At 43.8% G+C, this 20000-nt stretch overlaps 1 protein-coding gene across 1 annotated transcript in view; it reads right to left on the bottom strand.

Annotated features, from left to right (window-relative positions):
- LOC135512160 (slit homolog 1 protein-like) overlaps positions 1–20000 on the bottom strand; it is a 189173-nt gene that overhangs the window by 84746 nt on the left and 84427 nt on the right. Inside the window, 2 exon segments of the mRNA XM_064933877.1 lie at positions 2331–2402; positions 3531–3602. Coding sequence (XP_064789949.1) covers positions 2331–2402; positions 3531–3602 — 144 coding nt within the window.

The following is a 20000-nucleotide window of genomic DNA, read 5'->3' as shown; positions in this document are numbered from 1 at the left end:
CCTCCCTTGTTTCTCCTGTGGCTGGGAATTACCGTGGACCTCACACTACGATATTATCACACTACGATATTATCACACTATGATATTATCACGATACGATATTATCACGATACGATATTATCACACTACGATATTATCACACTACGATATTATCACGATACGATATTATCACGATACGATATTATCACACTACGATATTATCACGATACGATATTATCACACTACGATATTATCACGATACGATATTATCACGATACGATATTATCACACTACGATATTATCACGATACGATATTATCACGATACGATATTATCACACTACGATATTATCACGATACGATATTATCACACTACGATGTTATCACGATACGATACGATATTATCACACTACGATATTATCACACTACGATATTATCACGATACGATATTATCACACTACGATATTATCACGATACGATATTATCACGATACGATATTATCACACTACGATATTATCACGATACGATATTATCACGATACGATATTATCGCACTACGATATTATCACGATACGATATTATCACGATACGATATTATCACACTATCGATATTATCACGATACGATATTATCACACTACGATATTATCACGATACGATATTATCACACTGCGATATTATCACACTACGATATTATCACGATACGATATTATCACACTACGATATTATCACACTACGATATTATCACACTACGATATTATCACACTACGATATTATCACGATACGATATTATCACACTACGATATTATCACGATACGATATTATCACGATACGGTATTATCACGATACAATATTATCATACTACGATATTATCACGATACGATATTATCACGATGCGATATTATCACACTACGATATTATCACGATACGATATTATCACGATACGATATTATCACGATACGATATTATCACACTATGATATTATCACGATACGATATTATCACGATACGATATTATCACACTACGATATTATCACGATACGCTATTATCACGATATGATATTATCACACTACGATATTATCACGATACGATATTATCACACTACGATATTATCACACTACGATATTATCACGATACGATATTATCACACTACGATATTATCACACTACGATATTATCACGATACGATATTATCACACTATGATATTATCACGATACGATATGTATTGCGATTCAATTCTATGATTTTATTGCAATTCAACGTTCCAAACATGCTGCTCACCATATGTCTGCTTTAGAGGGACAGAGAGAGACATGAGAGCATGAGTTGGAAAGTCATGGAAATAAAAGTTCTGAAAATAAATTGTCTCCCTAATTAAAAAGAAGATTGAGAACAATCCATGAAGGGAAATACTGGAGTTTTGGTGCAGGTACAGCCAACTAGAGCAAAAATAATATTGTCAAAATGATACGATATGATACTTTGTCAAAAATAATAACCCAATATGTAACTGTATCCATTTCCACCCCATCACCACTTTCTCCCATTACCTCTGACTTAATTCCTCCTCAACCCTTCTCTCTTCCTCCTCCCCCACCCCGTTTCTCTCTCTATTCCATTGGGAATATAACACCTCTTCCCACACAGATGGGACACCTTCACATATTCATGCCCTCTCACCTCCCACAAACACATTATTTATGTGCACACACACACAGACCAATCTCCTCCCATCCCCACCCCCGATAGTGGGCATCAGGTGCAGAGCAGAGGAGGTCATTTCAATCAGCCTAATAACCCACAGTCTCCTACCTCTACCCGACTATTGTAACATCCCCTCCATCCTATTTAAAAAGAACTCACACTATTTCCACGGCCCATGATCCAAACCTGCTCCCCACCATACACACCCTACTGTCAGCCCCCAGGCACCATGAATTAATGGACCATGATATTAATGAACCAATAGGTCTGTCAGTGCCTGCAGGGACCAATGACTGACTGGATGAATAAAGTTGGCGCCTGGTTATATTAGTTAGTAATGGTTATTAGAAGTGTACTGTCTTAATTTCAAAAAGTGCTTTTTGCTTAATAAATCAAGAAGAGGTGAATAAATAATGAGGTAGTGTGTGTGTGTCTGTGTGTGTCTCTGTGTGGCTGGTGTGTGTGAGTGTGTGTGTTATTCTGTGTGTCTGTGTAAGAGTTTGTGTATCAGACCAACCCTATTGTCAAGCATTAGCACGGAAACAAGCAAGGAACCACATCCCTCTTACCCGCCCCGATAATATTTCACACACACTCATCCTCTCTACCATTGTTTACCCCCCACTGTGCACAGTGTATGTGTGTGTCTTACAGTACTTCCAGGCCCCTCAGTGCTCTGAAGGCTCCGTCCTCGATGCAGCCAATGTGGTTCTTATCCAACTGACTAGAGACACAACAGAAGCAGAAACATTACAAACACACACACACACACGCACGCACACACGCACACACGCACACACACACACACACACACACACACACACACACACACACACACACACACACACACAGACAAACAAATGTGCAATGCACTGCAAAATGTTCTTTCTCTCTCCATCCCTCTCCCACCAATTTTAAACAGTCACATATATTAAATAAGCAGCCATTTGTAAACTTAATCGATAAACATAATCTATTCCAATACCAGCTACTCATCACAAGCCCGATGGTCTAAAGCACTGTCATCAATCTTACAAACTATAGCATTTTCCCTATAGACCAGAAATAATCATCCACGCATGAATGCATGCAGGCAAAGACGTGTGTACACACACACACACACACACACACACACACACACACACACACACACACACACACACACACACACACACACACACACACACACACACACACACACACACACACACACACACACACACACACACACTGTCCTCAGAGGGCAGAAAAATCACTGATAGGGAGTACACTGAGTGTGGGTAAATCGATGGTAAAATAGTCATCTCTCCTCATATAACCGTAGGAGAGTTAGGCACACAGTGCTGATTCTTTCTCTACTGTGATAGCATCATCAATCAGTGTGTGTGTGTGTGTGTGTGTGTGTGTGTGTGTGTGTGTGTGTGTGTGTGTGTGTGTGTGTGTGTGTGTGTGTGTGTGTGTGTTAATCTCCAGCGATAGCAATATAAATCACAGCTCCATCTGTGTACAGGGTGAAAGCTAACCCACTCTGTCACTGTGATATACTGATGCCACCGACAGTAACTGACTGGGGCCGTGCTCATTAGCATACACAGAGCTGACAGACAGAGAGGCTCAGTACAACGTGTGTGTCAGTGTGTGTCTGCGTACATGTGAATAAAACTGATCTGATATCATTAATAATATGATATTATGAACAAGTACGTTGCTCCTTTGTCTTAGTGTTACATGAGAGCATGCTGATGCTACGACAATATGATGTAGAGTTAGTATTGAGAGTGAAGGGACATTCATTCATTCATTCATGGATTAACTCATTGATTCACTAATCTGAGACTGAAGATTCCCTCACAGGTTCTTGATGTCTGTAGCTCCTCTGAAAGCCTTCCTGGGGATGGACTGGATGTTGTTCTCACTCAGATCTCTGTGAACACAACAACATGACAATGTTAGATTAAAGATACTGTACCCAACTTCTAAGCTAATACACATATCACACAGCCAGGATAGATAGAGGGCTTTGTAAGAGGGAACGTGGTGGGAGCATTGTGACACATTGGCAGTGGATGGGCAGAGTTTCCTTCATAAAAACCCGTTAAGACCCAGGTGAAGGCTCTCTTCTAGCCTGAACGGAATGTCGTTTTTATCTCATCGTACGGTAGTCCCGAACAAAGAGCAGAGAAAACCACTCAGCTGTGAGTAAAAGCTTCCTGTGGACTACACAGGATTATTTTCCTCATCACTATGGATAGAGAAAACATGGAAGTCATTCATCTGTGTAGCTGTATGTATCTGTGCCAAAAAGCCCTAGGTGTGGAGCGTCATGCAGAGGGCTAGAGTAGAGTAGGTAGCTGTTTTATTTAGTGTTCACTCGTGCTAAAACATTTCCTAAGGACCCCTGTGAGACCCAGTGAGAGGTGTCCTGCTCAGTGCCTACACACAAACCCTTCAAACAGGCAGCAGAATAGGCTACCAAGAGAGGTCCTATTAAACATACATGGTGCATGGGTCCAGACAAAGAGAATTGAATGAAATGCTGCATGTGTGTGTGTGTGTGTGTGTGTGTGTGTGTGTGTGTGTGTGTGTGTGTGTGTGTGTGTGTGTGTGTGTGTGTGTGTGTGTGTGTGTGTGTGTGTGTGTGTGTATAGAGAGAGAGGTGAAGAGTGAGCGATGGAGTGAGTGGAGGGTTAGAGTTAGGAGAGGAGGAAGGAAATAAAGAGGGAGAAGCACAAGTAGCCATAGTTTTAATTAGCATGTCTTTGTTTGGTGGCTAAACGTTGTGCTAACCTCATTCAGAGAGAGGCTGTCCCTCTTGCAGTGACACAAACACACACACACACACACACACACGAGGGGCTTCTGTCTTATTCCCACAGCCCAACGGACATAAACAGAACACTCATGGCCCCCTTTAGAGAGGCCTACAGGATTTCTCTCCCTCATTCTCTCTCCTCGTCTCCCTCCCTCTCCCTACTTCTCTCTCCTCGTCTCCCTCCCTCTTCCTCCTTCTCTCTCCTCGTCTCCCTCCCTCTCCCTCCTTCTCTCTCCTCGTCTCCCTCCCTCTCCCTCCTTCTCTCTCCTCATCTCCCTCCCTCTCCCTCCTTCTCTCTCCTCGTCTCCCTCCCTCCCTCTCCCTCCTTCTCTCTCCTCATCTCCCTCCCTCTCCCTCCTTCTCTCTCCTCGTCTCCCTCCCTCTCCCTCCTTCTCTCTCCTCGTCTCCCTCCCTCTCCCTCCTTCTCTCTCCTAGTCTCCCTCCCTCTCCCTCCTTCTCTCTCCTCGTCTCCCTCCCTCTCCCTCCTTCTCTCTCCTCATCTCCCTCCCTCTCCCACTCTCTCTGGTTCATCTCACAGTTCTCCTTTGGTATGTTGATTTATGATTTCACAGACATGGTTTCAACATCATACAAAAGGAATGAAAAAATACCTGGTGCCACAGAGAACAGTAAGAGTTGTGCAATCTAACTAATGAATGGTTCCTTGTTTCTTTATACTCTAGCAGCAATTAAAACAGCCGTCTGCAGGCCGCTGCAAATATATCACAATTAATTGTGGTATTTGCACGGTTGCTATTTTGAATATCCATGACACTCTCACTCCAGGTCAACCAGTAAACTTTTAAAATATGCCCTAGTATGTTTGAACACGCCCACACACACACACACACACACACACACACACACACACACACACACACACACACACACACACACACACACACACACACACATGATTGCACACACACACACACACACACACACAATCACATACACACACAATCACATACACACACACACAAACGCACACACACACAAATGCACACACACACACACGCGCACACACACACACACACACACACAATCACACACACACACAATCACATACACACACAATCACATACACACACACACACAAACGCACACACACACAAATGCACACACACACACACGCGCACACACACACACACACACACACACACACACACACACACACACACACACACACACACACACACACACACACACACACACACACACACACACACACACACACACACACACACACACACACACACACACACACACACATTCTCCAGTAGCAACTATGAGGCAGGTCTTAACTGGGCTCTACTGTAAAGTTTGAGTGTTGTATTAGTAAATGATGGTAACATGCCATGACTTCACAGAAGAGCACAATGATGAAATGAAAACATTCACCTAGAAAAAACTAGAGGAGAAGCCAGCCAATTATCAAAACAGCACAACATTCCTCACCTATAAACAGCAGCTTTACCTGGCTCCTGTTCAAGCTTGAGCATGTACGTGGACATGAGTCTTCTTCCCACCTTGTATTCACCTCTCTGGTGTTAACACTGTAGTATGGTACTGACAGACCATGTTATAACTCTCTGGTGTTAACACTGTAGTATGGTACTGACAGACTGTGTTATAACTCTCGGGTGTTAACACTGTAGTATGGTACTGACAGACCATGTTATAACTCTCTGGTGTTAACACTCTGTAGTATGGTTCTGACAGACTGTGTTATAACTCTCTGGTGTTAACACTGTAGTATGGTACTGACAGACCATGTTATATCTCTCGGGTGTTAACACTGTAGTATGGTACTGACAGACCATGTTATAACTCTCTGGTGTTAACACTGTAGTATGGTACTGACAGACCATGTTATAACTCTCTGGTGTTAACACTGTAGTATGGTACTGACAGACCATGTTATAACTCTCTGGTGTTAACACTCTGTAGTATGGTTCTGACAGACTGTGTTATAACTCTCTGGTGTTAACACTGTAGTATGGTACTGACAGACCATGTTATATCTCTCGGGTGTTAACACTGTAGTATGGTACTGACAGACCATGTTATAACTCTCTGGTGTTAACACTGTAGTATGGTACTGACAGACCATGTTATAACTCTCTGGTGTTAACACTGTAGTATGGTTCTGACAGACCGTGTTATAACTCTCTCGTGTTAACACTGTAGTATGGTACTGACAGACCATGTTATAACTCTCTGGTGTTAACACTGTAGTATGGTACTGACAGACCATGTTATAACTCTCTGGTGTTAACACTCTGTAGTATGGTACTGACAGACCATGTTATAACTCTCTGGTGTTAACACTGTAGTATGGTACTGACAGACCATGTTATAACTCTCTCGTGTTAACACTGTAGTATGGTACTGACAGACCATGTTATAACTCTCTGGTGTTAACACTTTGTAGTTTGGTACTGACAGACTGTGTTATAACTCTCTGGTGTTAATACACTGTGTTATGGTACTGACAGACCGTGTTATAACACGCTACTGATCTCTACATGCTGCTGGAGCTGTTAATGACATCTCAATCCAGACACAGAGATGAGACAAGACTTCTGGCACAGAGGTACACTGTGGTGTGTGTGTGTGTGTGTGTGTGTATGCATGCAGATAATATATCATATATCGTTAACAAGGCACACGTGTTAATTGAAATGCATTCCAGGTGACTACCTCATCAAGCTTGTTGAGAGAATGCCAAGAGCTTGCAAAGCTGTCAACAAGGCAAAGGGTGGCTATGTTGAATAATCAAAAATATTAGATATATTTTGATTTGTTTATCACTTTTTTGGTTACTAAATTACATGATTCCATGTGTGTTATTTCATAGTTTTGATGTCTTCACTATTATTCTACAATGTAGAAAATAGTAAAAATAAAGAAATACCCTTGAATGAGTAGGTATGCCCAAACTTCTAACTGGTATTCTATATATACAGTGGCTTGAGAAAGTATTCACCCCCCTTGGCATTGTTCCTAATTTGTTGCATTACAACCTGGAATTAAAGTTGTTTTGGGGGGGGGGTTGTATCATTTGATTTACACAACATGCCTACCACTTTGAAGATGCAAAATATTTTTTCTTGTGAAACAGACAAGAAATAAGACAAAAAAAACTGAAAACTTGAGCGTGCATAACTATTCATCCCCCCAAGTCAATACTTTGTTAGAGCCACCTTTTGCAGAAATTACAGCTGCAAGTCTCTTGAGGTATGTCTCTATAAGCTTGGCCATCTATCCACTGGGATTTTTGCCCATTCTTCAAGGTAAAACTGCTCCAGCTCTTTCAAGTTGGATGGGTTCCGCTGGTGTACTGCAATCTTTAAGTCATACCACAGATTCTAAATTGGATTGAGGTCTGGGCTTTGACTAGGCCATTCCAAGACATTTAAATGTTTCCTCTTAACCACTCGAGTGTTACTTTAGCAGTATGCTTAGGGTCATTGTCTTACTAGAAAGTGAACCTCCTTCCCAGTCTCAAATCTCTGGAAGACTGAAACAGGTTTCCCTCAAGAATTTCTATGTATTTCATGCCATCCATCAATTCTTCAATTCAGACTAGTTTCCCAGTCCCTGTCGATGAAAAACATCCCCACAGCATGATGCTGCCACCACCATGCTTCACTGTAGGGATGGTATTCTCGGGGTGATGAGAGGTGTTGGGTTTGCGCCAGACATAGCGTTTTCCTTGATGGCCAAAAAGCAACATTTCAGTCTTATCTGACCAGAGTACCTTCTTCCATATGTTTTGGGAGTCTCCCACATGCCTTTTAGTGAACACCAAACGTGTTTGCGTATGCTTTTCTTTAAGCAATGTTTTTTTTTCTGGCCACTCTTCTGTAAAGCCCAGCTCTGTGGGGTGTAGGGATTGAAGTGGTCCTATGAACAGATACTCCAATCTCCCCTGTGGAGCTTTGCAGCTCCTTCAGGGTTATCTTTGGTCTCTGTGTTGCCTCTCAGATTAATGCCCTCCTTGCCCGGTCCGTGTGTTTTGGTGGGCGGCCCTCTCTTGGCAGTTTTGATGTGGTGCCACATTCTTTCCATTTGTTAATAATGGATTTAATGGTGTTCCGTGGGAAGTTTCTGATATTTATTTATAACCCAACCCTGATCTGTACTTCTCCCCAACTTTTTCCCTGATCTGTTTGGTCTTCATGGTGCCGTTTGCTTGGTGGTGCCCCTTGTTTAGTGGTGTTGCAGACTTTGGGGCCTTTCAGAACACGTGTAAATATACTGAGATCATGTGACAGATCATGTGACACTTAGATTGCACATAGGTGGACTTCATTTAACTAATTATATGACTTCTGAAGGTAATTGGTTGCACCATATCTTATTTAGGGGCTTCATAGCAGGGGATGAATACATATGTTTGCACTACTTTTCCTTTTTACATTTTAATTTTGTATATAAACAAGTAAAAAAATGTATTTCACTTCACCAATTTGGACTATTATGTGTATGTCCATTAAATGAAATCCAAATAAAAATTCATTTAAATTACAGGTTGCAATGCAACAAAATAGGAAAAACACCAAGGGTATGAATACTGTTGCAAGGCACTGTATATATATATATATGTGTGTGTGTGTATATACACTACCAGTCAAAGGTTTTGGAACACCTACTCATTCAAGGGGGGGTGCCAAGAGTGTGCAAAGCTGTCCTCAAGGCAAAGTGTGGTTATTTGAAGAATCTCAAATATATTTTGATTTGTTTAACAATTTTGGTTACTACATGATTCCATGTGTGTTATTTCATAGTTTTGATGTCTTCACTATTATTCTACAATGTAGAAAATAGTAAAAAAATAAAGAAAAACCATTGAATAAGGCTGTACGTAACAAATGTATATATGTCAAGGGGTCTGAATACTTTCCGAGTGCCTTCGACATTGCCTATAGAACATTTGTGGGAAGAACTGAAAAAGCGTGTGCGAGCAAGGAGGCCTACAAACCTGACTCAGTTACACCAGCTCTGTCAGGAGGAATGGGACAAAATTCATCCAACTTATTGTGGGAAGTCTACACCACAGGCGGTTGGGAAGTCAGTGTTTCACTGTTAGTCTACACCACAGGCGGTTGGGAAGTCAGTGTTTCACTGTTAGTCTACACCACAGGCGGTTGGGAAGTCAGCGTTTCACTGTTAGTCTACACCACAGGCGGTTGGGAAGTCAGTGTTTCACTGTTAGTCTACACCACAGGCGGTTGGGAAGTCAGCGTTTCACTGTTAGTCTACACCACAGGAGGTTGGGAAGTCAGCGTTTCACTGTTAGTCTACACCACAGGCGGTTGGGAAGTCAGCGTTTCACTGTTAGTCTACACCACAGGCGGTTGGGAAGTCAGTGTTTCACTGTTAGTCTACACCACAGGAGGTTGGGAAGTCAGCGTTTCACTGTTAGTCTACACCACAGGCGGTTGGGAAGTCAGTGTTTCACTGTTAGTCTACACCACAGGAGGTTGGGAAGTCAGCGTTTCACTGTTAGTCTACACCACAGGCGGTTGGGAAGTCAGCGTTTCACTGTTAGTCTACACCACAGGAGGTTGGGAAGTCAGTGTTTCACTGTTAGTCTACACCACAGGAGGTTGGGAAGTCAGTGTTTCACTGTTAGTCTACACCACAGGAGGTTGGGAAGTCAGCGTTTCACTGTTAGTCTACACCACAGGCGGTTGGGAAGTCAGCATTTCACTGTTAGTCTACACCACAGGAGGTTGGGAAGTCAGCGTTTCACTGTTAGTCTACACCACAGGAGGTTGGGAAGTCAGCGTTTCACTGTTAGTCTACACCACAGGAGGTTGGGAAGTCAGTGTTTCACTGTTAGTCTACACCACAGGCGGTTGGGAAGTCAGCGTTTCACTGTTAGTCTACACCACAGGAGGTTGGGAAGTCAGCGTTTCACTGTTAGTCTACACCACAGGCGGTTGGGAAGTCAGTGTTTCACTGTTAGTCTACACCACAGGCGGTTGGGAAGTCAGCGTTTCACTGTTAGTCTACACCACAGGCGGTTGGGAAGTCAGCGTTTCACTGTTAGTCTACACCACAGGCGGTTGGGAAGTCAGCGTTTCACTGTTAGTCTACACCACAGGCGGTTGGGAAGTCAGCGTTTCACTGTTAGTCTACACCACAGGAGGTTGGGAAGTCAGCGTTTCACTGTTAGTCTACACCACAGGAGGTTGGGAAGTCAGCGTTTCACTGTTAGTCTACACCACAGGAGGTTGGGAAGTCAGTGTTTCACTGTTAGTCTACACCACAGGCGGTTGGGAAGTCAGCGTTTCACTGTTAGTCTACACCACAGGAGGTTGGGAAGTCAGCGTTTCACTGTTAGTCTACACCACAGGCGGTTGGGAAGTCAGTGTTTCACTGTTAGTCTACACCACAGGCGGTTGGGAAGTCAGCGTTTCACTGTTAGTCTACACCACAGGCGGTTGGGAAGTCAGCGTTTCACTGTTAGTCTACACCACAGGCGGTTGGGAAGTCAGTGTTTCACTGTTAGTCTACACCACAGGAGGTTGGGAAGTCAGCGTTTCACTGTTAGTCTACACCACAGGCGGTTGGGAAGTCAGCGTTTCACTGTTAGTCTACACCACAGGAGGTTGGGAAGTCAGTGTTTCACTGTTAGTCTACACCACAGGAGGTTGGGAAGTCAGTGTTTCACTGTTAGTCTACACCACAGGAGGTTGGGAAGTCAGCGTTTCACTGTTAGTCTACACCACAGGCGGTTGGGAAGTCAGCATTCCACTGTTAGTCTACACCACAGGAGGTTGGGAAGTCAGCGTTTCACTGTTAGTCTACACCACAGGAGGTTGGGAAGTCAGCGTTTCACTGTTAGTCTACACCACAGGAGGTTGGGAAGTCAGTGTTTCACTGTTAGTCTACACCACAGGCGGTTGGGAAGTCAGCGTTTCACTGTTAGTCTACACCACAGGAGGTTGGGAAGTCAGCGTTTCACTGTTAGTCTACACCACAGGCGGTTGGGAAGTCAGTGTTTCACTGTTAGTCTACACCACAGGCGGTTGGGAAGTCAGCGTTTCACTGTTAGTCTACACCACAGGCGGTTGGGAAGTCAGCGTTTCACTGTTAGTCTACACCACAGGCGGTTGGGAAGTCAGCGTTTCACTGTTAGTCTACACCACAGGCGGTTGGGAAGTCAGCGTTTCACTGTTAGTCTACACCACAGGAGGTTGGGAAGTCAGCGTTTCACTGTTAGTCTACACCACAGGAGGTTGGGAAGTCAGCGTTTCACTGTTAGTCTACACCACAGGAGGTTGGGAAGTCAGTGTTTCACTGTTAGTCTACACCACAGGCGGTTGGGAAGTCAGCGTTTCACTGTTAGTCTACACCACAGGAGGTTGGGAAGTCAGCGTTTCACTGTTAGTCTACACCACAGGCGGTTGGGAAGTCAGTGTTTCACTGTTAGTCTACACCACAGGCGGTTGGGAAGTCAGCGTTTCACTGTTAGTCTACACCACAGGCGGTTGGGAAGTCAGCGTTTCACTGTTAGTCTACACCACAGGCGGTTGGGAAGTCAGCGTTTCACTGTTAGTCTACACCACAGGCGGTTGGGAAGTCAGCGTTTCACTGTTAGTCTACACCACAGGAGGTTGGGAAGTCAGCGTTTCACTGTTAGTCTACACCACAGGCGGTTGGGAAGTCAGTGTTTCACTGTTAGTCTACACCACAGGAGGTTGGGAAGTCAGCGTTTCACTGTTAGTCTACACCACAGGCGGTTGGGAAGTCAGCGTTTCACTGTTAGTCTACACCACAGGAGGTTGGGAAGTCAGTGTTTCACTGTTAGTCTACACCACAGGAGGTTGGGAAGTCAGTGTTTCACTGTTAGTCTACACCACAGGAGGTTGGGAAGTCAGCGTTTCACTGTTAGTCTACACCACAGGCGGTTGGGAAGTCAGCGTTTCACTGTTAGTCTACACCACAGGAGGTTGGGAAGTCAGCGTTTCACTGTTAGTCTACACCACAGGAGGTTGGGAAGTCAGTGTTTCACTGTTAGTCTACACCACAGGAGGTTGGGAAGTCAGTGTTTCACTGTTAGTCTACACCACAGGCGGTTGGGAAGTCAGCGTTTCACTGCTAGTCTACACCACAGGAGGTTGGGAAGTCAGTGTTTCACTGTTAGTCTACACCACAGGAGGTTGGGAAGTCAGCGTTTCACTGTTAGTCTACACCACAGGAGGTTGGGAAGTCAGCGTTTCACTGTTAGTCTACACCACAGGAGGTTGGGAAGTCAGTGTTTCACTGCTAGTCTACACCACAGGAGGTTGGGAAGTCAGTGTTTCACTGTTAGTCTACACCACAGGCGGTTGGGAAGTCAGCGTTTCACTGTTAGTCTACACCACAGGCAGTTGGGAAGTCAGCGTTTCACTGTTAGTCTACACCACAGGCAGTTGGGAAGTCAGCGTTTCACTGTTAGTCTACACCACAGGAGGTTGGTGGCACTTTAATTGGAGAGGACGTGCTGGTGGTAACGGTTGGAGTGGAATGAATGGAACAGTATTAAATGCATCAAACACATGGAAATGTTTTCCACGTGTTTGATGCCATTCCATTTGTTCCGTTCCAGCCATTATTCTGAGCCGTTCTCCCCTCAGCAGCCTCCACTGGTCTACACCTGTTGTTTACCAAGCATTTGATTTGATTTGATGACACTGCCAGAGAGCGAGAGAGCGAGAAAGAGAGAGCAGGGGAGATAGGGAGAAAATGAAAGAAACAGACAGAGAAAGAGAGAAAGGGGGATGGATAGGGAGGGAGGGAAAGAAAGAAAGAAACAGACAGAGAGAGAGAGATGGCGACTATGACAATAGAAATTGGATTGTGTGTGTGTAAGTGGAATGAGAGGCAGAATTGACAGGATAGTGGTGAAATCAGCATGGTAAACCTTCCCATAATCCTGTTAGCACGCTTTAATACGATTGGACAGGGCTTACACAGCGCCCCTGGAGCTGCCGTCTGATTGGATTAGGAACCATGGTCGTGGGGGGTTGGTGTGCATGAGTGTGTGTCTAGGGTTAATTGTAAACCCTGAAAGAACGCTAATGAGAGACCTATCTCCTTCCGCCAAAAACACTCTCCCTCACTCCCTCCCTCTCCCTCCCTCCCTCCCTCCCTCCCTCCCTCCCTCCCTCCCTCCCTCCCTCCCTCCCTCCCTCCCTCATGTCCTTTATCCCTCCTCTCCCCTCTTTCTCCCTTCTCTCCCTCTTCTTTTGCTTTCTCTGAGTTCCCTCCTTCTCCTTCTCTCCCTGTCACTTATAACATGGTTTGGGCTCTATAATATCCTGTGGTCTTTAAGGATTTATCCACTGGGTCAACTTGTCTCAGGGAGCCAGAGATATATTAAATTTAGCAACTCTACATTTCTGAATTTACACAATCTCAAAATCGCAAACAAGACATTTTTGTGGCTCACCAATGCTGTGTTTTACATATCTGGTGGTCTTTCTGAGTTGAGTTCTGATTGACTGTGCGGGAGTGTAGAAATGTAACATTTTTAAAAGAGTTATGCTGATGCGTTTAACAGTAGACATGTTGATATGTTCATGTAAAAGTAGTCGCCACAGAGAGAGGAGAATAGGCCATGGGTCTCCATCATGCACTTCTTCTGACTATGAATCTCAGGGTGCAGAAATACCAACTAGACCAGCAAACTGCACAACTGGCACACAGCCTGACACTTACAACAAACACAATGCCTGAAAACAAAGATAGCTGTATGAGAAATGGCACGAGAAAGAACACATTTCTTCTCTCGTGTTAGGTTGTTCTTCTCTCTAAATGCAGTCTCTCATTCCATCTGTAAAAAAGTTCCTTTCTCTCCTCTCTCCTCTCTCCTCAACTTGTTCTCTCCTGTGGGTTATTACACAGAGAGAGAGAGAGGTCTGCTCAGTCTCTGGATGGTGGCACAGGAGCGCATCTATTTTTATTTCACATTTATTTCACCAGGTCGGCCAGTTGAGAACAAGTTCTCATTTAGAACTGCGACCTGGCCAAGATAAAGCAAAGCGACAAAAACACAGAGTTACACATAAACAAACTAACAGTCAATAACACAATAGAACAATCTATGTACAGTGTGTGCAAATGTAGTAAGGTTAGGGAGGTAAGGCAATAAATAGGCCATAGAGGTGAAATAATTACAATTTAGCAATAACACTGGAGTGATAGATGTGATGATGATGATGTGCAAGTAGAGATACTGGGGTGGAAAAGAGCAAAAAAAGAAATAGCAAAATGGGGATGAGATAGTTGGGTGTGCTATTTACAGATGGGCTGTGTACAGGTACAGTAAGCTGCTCTGACAGCTGATGCTTAAAGTTAGTGAGGGAGATATAAGTCTCCAGCGTCAGTGCAATTTGTTCCATTCATGGGCAGCAGAGAACTGGAAGGAAAGGCGGCCAAATGAGGTGTTGGCTTTGGGGATGACCAGTGCAATATACTTGCTGGAGCGCGTGCTACGGGTGGGTGTTGCTATGGTGACCAGTGAGCTGAGATAAGACGGGGCTTTACCTAGCAAAGACTTGTAGATGACCTTGAGTCAGTGGGTTTGGCAACGAATATGTAGCAAGGGCCAGCCAATGAGAGCATACAGGTCGCAGTGGTGGGTAGTATAAGGGGCTTTGGTGACAAAACGGATGGCACTGTGATAGACTACATCCAATTTGCTGAGCAGAGTGTTGGGGGCTATGTTGTAAATGACATCGCCGAAGTCAAGAATCGTCAGGATAGTCCGTTTTACGAGGGTATGTTTGGCAGCATGAGGGAAGGAGGCTTTGTTGCAAAATAGGAAGCCGATTCTAGATTTAATTTGGGATTGGAGATGTTTAATATGTTTACAGTTTTTTTCGATTGCTAAACGACAGTGGACACAACTGGAGTCACATGTGCAAAACTCTAACTACAGTCTGCACAGCAGCAGTTCATGTGGACCAAACTCTAGTTTGTTTTTCATTGCTTGAACACAGTTTTCAAAACTCTACACACTTATCCCATGACTTTAACCACAACCTGCACAACACTGTGGATTTACAGCACTTTGTTCAAATGCTAGCACACTGCTGTCAAAACTGTGAACCACACATTCAAAACGGAATAGATTTCAGCCTTGTGCCTTTCAAACACTGCTGATTGCAATTTCAGCTGAAAGGCTAAGCAGGTGTCTTGTTTTAGACTTGTTAGTGAACACACACACATATTACAGTATATATAGATAGAGCTCAGAAAGACTCATTTTGGAAATGGAACAAGGAAGATGGGTTCGTGGAGGGAGAAGGGTGACAGGGAGATGGCGGATGCGTGGAGGAAGACAAAGAAGACAAAGAGCTGTTATTTCAGATGAAATAAGGGCTACACTTATAGACCATGTCGTGAACCATGGTCTCTCATTGAGAGATGCAGGGTTGAGGGTGCAACCCAATCTGCAAAGATCCACAGTGGCATCTGTAATGCGAATTTTCCATCATACAAACAGGTGAGAGTTACATCCTTACAGTAAATGAAAACATTACAGGAATCTATTTTGTATTGCAATTATAGAATATTTACACAGATATATATTACAGTAAGTTTGACTGTAAAATATATTTTTACAACAGGACCCAAAGGCTGCCCCCAATAAGGGGAAGAGGAAAAATATTTTCAGATGCGCAGGAAAATGCTATTGTTGACATGGTTGTTGTCAACAATGCAATAAAACTGCGGGAGATTCAAGATACAGTGCTGGCTGATAATGATATATTTGAAAATGTAAATTCTGTCAGCACAACAACTATTGCTCGAGTCCTAAAGAAACACCAAGTTACAATGAAACAGTTATACACTGTACCGTTCGAGAGAAACAGTGAACGGGTAAAAGAGCAAAGATACCAATATGTCCAGGTAAGACGTCTGAGGTTACGTACACAGCTATACAAAATATTTACAGTAAAAACAAACACTAGCATTTCTACAGTAAAATTGCGCACTTACTGTTTTTCAGAGAGTAATGGAGGTGGAAGCACTGGAAAGACCACATTCATTTGTATTTATCGATGAAGCTGGATTTAACCTTGCCAAAACACGGCGCAGAGGAAGGAATGTTATAGGTCAAAGGGCCACTGTGGAGATTCCAGGCCAAAGGGGGGGAAATATCACCATGTGTGCTGCAATGGCCAATGATGGTTTGCTTCTCAACACACCACTCATTGGCCCATACAACACAGAAAGGAAGAACAGCTCTATGCTCAGCTAGTGCCAACAGAACAGGGGGAGCCAGTAAGAAACCCCCAAGTTTTTGTCATAGTTTCCGATAACGTTGCTTTTCACCACTCTGCAGCTGTCACAGATTGGTTTGCAGCACATCACAGATGTATGGTTTTGTACCTGCCAGCATATTCACCCTTCCTCAACCCAATAGAGGAGTTTTTCTCTGCCTGGAGGTGGAAAGTGTTTGGTCACCACCCACATGACCAAATGTCTCTTTTGGAAGCCATGCGTGCCGGATGTGAGGACACGAGTCCAGAGGACTGCCAGGGATGGATAAGGCACTCCAGAAGGTTCTTCCCCAGGTGCATGGCAAGAGAAAACCTGTGGCCTGATGCTAGAGAGAGGCAGGATTAGCCCCTCAATTATTTGTTCTGTACTTTTAGTTTCTACCTTTTTTTTCTCATTACTGTAATTCCGTAAATTACTACAGACTATTGAAGCAAACTCCTAATTTTCATTTACCTTAAAGAATTGTTATGTTCTAAAAATTTTAACAAATCATGTGAAAGAATGTCACTCTTTTCTTTGAAGAAAATATTACTTTGTATGAAGTCACTGAAATTGTTCAAACTGTAAAGATGAAAAGTTTGTATTTTCTGTATTGGTGTTTTATGCTAGTGTTTTTACTCTCAGTGTGTTCTGAGTGACAGTGTGTGTTATCTCAGTGAGGGTTGTGCATAGTGTTTGGCTGCACTGAGCGTGTTTTGAGACATGTGTTAAGAGTTGTGTTGCTTGGAATGAGTTTTGCAGGTGATGTGAACTGTTTAGCTCAGGTGACTGTTGGTAGTGCAGACTGTAGTTAGAGTTTTGCACATGTGATTCCAGTTGTGCCCACTGTCATTTAGCAATCGAAAAAAACTGTAATACGAGTCTAGAAGGAGAGTTTACAGTCTAACCAGACACCAAGGCATTTGTAGTTGTTCACATATTCTAAGTGAAAACGGTCCAGACTAGTGATGCTATGCGGACGGGCAAGTGCAGGGAGCGATCGGTTGAAGAGCATGCATTCATTTTACTAGCATTTAAGAGCAGTTGGAGGCCATCTATCTAGTGTATCTGTGTGTGTGTGTGTGTGTGTGTGTGTGTGTGTGTGTGTGTGTGTGTGTGTGTGTGTGTGTGTGTGTGTGTGTGTGTGTGTGTGTGTGTGTGTGTGTGTGTGTGTGTGTGTGTGTGTGTGTGTGTGTGTGTGTGTTTGTGTGTGTGTGTGTGTGTGTGTGTGTGTGTGTGTGTGTGTGTGTGTGTGTGTGTGTGTGTGTGTGTGTGTGTGTGTGTGTGTGTGTGTGTGTGTGTGTGTGTGTGTGTGTGTGTCTGGCTGTATTGTTGGCTCAAGCTTTAGGGTAGGTATCATCAACTAGATTCAGCAGCGGCACATTGTTTTCTTGAGCGGATAGTCAGGGGGCCGGAACATAATTACAAATCATTTGTAGACTGCAAATAGACCGCAAGAAGCCCAAACAGATATAATGTTTGACTAAAACATAATAACTTCAAACATTGCTTACATTTGTATATGATCACATTTCTCTCTATTATTCATGGAAACACATTTCTTAAATTAAGATCACTTAGAGTTGATTCCTGGTGTTTTACAGTTTTTTTAAAGTCCAACAGAAAACTTAGGGGGCCAAATAAAACCACCAGTGGGCTGAATTCGTCCCGCGGGCCGCCAGTTGGGGAACCCTGCTCTCGGGTCTCTGAGGTTATCAGATCTCTGCTGTGGAAAGCCATTGTAGCACACACACACACATATACACACACACACACAGACAGACAGACACACACACACACACACATATACACACACACAGACAGGCACACACACACACACACACACACACATACATACATACACCTCAAAGGGTTCTGCTCAACCTTAATGGTCCCATGGAATGTGTCAGAGCCACCCTCTCACAGGCATCACTTTGAAGGTAGAGAAACATATCAGTGATGTTATAATGATGTCTGAGTCAGTGACCCAGAACATCACAGGCCTTTAGCCTTATTGCGCTGCACATCAGTCTCAGGTTAAAGCCTCTCTGATGATGGAATTTAAAGCTGTTATTGTGTCATACTGATCAGAAAACATGTAGAACCTTTGTTTCTCAATTTACCTGCCTCTGTGTGTGTGTGTGTGTGTGTGATCTAGTTTGACACTCACAGTTAATTCCCATTGTACCCTAACAATGGTGTAGCACGTGTTTTCAGCTGTGTCGTTACACAAGCAAACAGACACACATATTGACCAACATAAACACATACATTTTTTATCATTTTTTATTTATATACATTTGTACATATCCGGTACCTTTTTCTCCCCTAATTTCAGCCACACCAATGTGTCAGAGAAAACACTGTTCAGCTGACGACCGAGGTCAGCCTGCAGGTGCCCGGCCCGCCACAAGGAGTCGCTAGAGTGCGATGAGCCAAGTAAAGCCCCCCTGGCCAAACCCTCCCCGACCACGGACGATTCCGCCCTATGGGACTCCCGATCATGGCCGGTTGTGATACAGCCCGGAAACAAACCTGGGTCTGTAGTGACGCCTCTAGCACTGCGATGCAGTGCCTTAGACCTCTGCGCCACTCGAGAGACCCAACATAAACCCATTTCAATAACAATCGCTACCAACCTTTTGCACCAGTAATGTGTGTGTATCAGGCGTTGCATTAGGCGCCTATGTCTGGAGATTATACTAGATTACATCAGTATCGGAGTAGATTACCAGAGATTAAACAGAGGTTATAATTGCAATAGCACTATGCAGGGTAATGTCTGGTCTCTGTCTGATTCACTTCATTTACCTCAAGATCATTATCTTACTTCAGTCTGTTGCTCCACATCAAGCCCTACAGTCCCATTCACATGGCTGACATTTCACAATGTCTCCTGGCCAACCAGCTGTCTGTTCAGGGCCCTAAAACAAGCCAGATGTGCTGACATTTTAATTATCTGGTTAAGTGGTGGTACTGACGGACAAGAGAGAGAAATAACAACCTAAACTGCAGACTCTGCCGTTTTCTGGGTGGTAGTGAGATGGTGCGCTGTCTCTCTCTTGTCGTCTCACTGCATTGTCAGCTCAGAAATAAATACGGATTTGACTGGCTCATTGTCCAAAGTCCCTCTATCTAGAAGATTAGAGATTTACTAGAAGATTTACACCTGACCACCCCTCTATCTACAGTATATCCATTAGTACTACTAGAAGTTTACACCTCACCACCCCTCTATCTACA

This window comes from Oncorhynchus masou, chromosome 24 (assembly GCF_036934945.1).
Source record: "Oncorhynchus masou masou isolate Uvic2021 chromosome 24, UVic_Omas_1.1, whole genome shotgun sequence".
Taxonomy (NCBI): Eukaryota; Metazoa; Chordata; class Actinopteri; order Salmoniformes; family Salmonidae; genus Oncorhynchus; species Oncorhynchus masou.
This window is presented reverse-complemented; position numbering and strand designations above follow the sequence as displayed.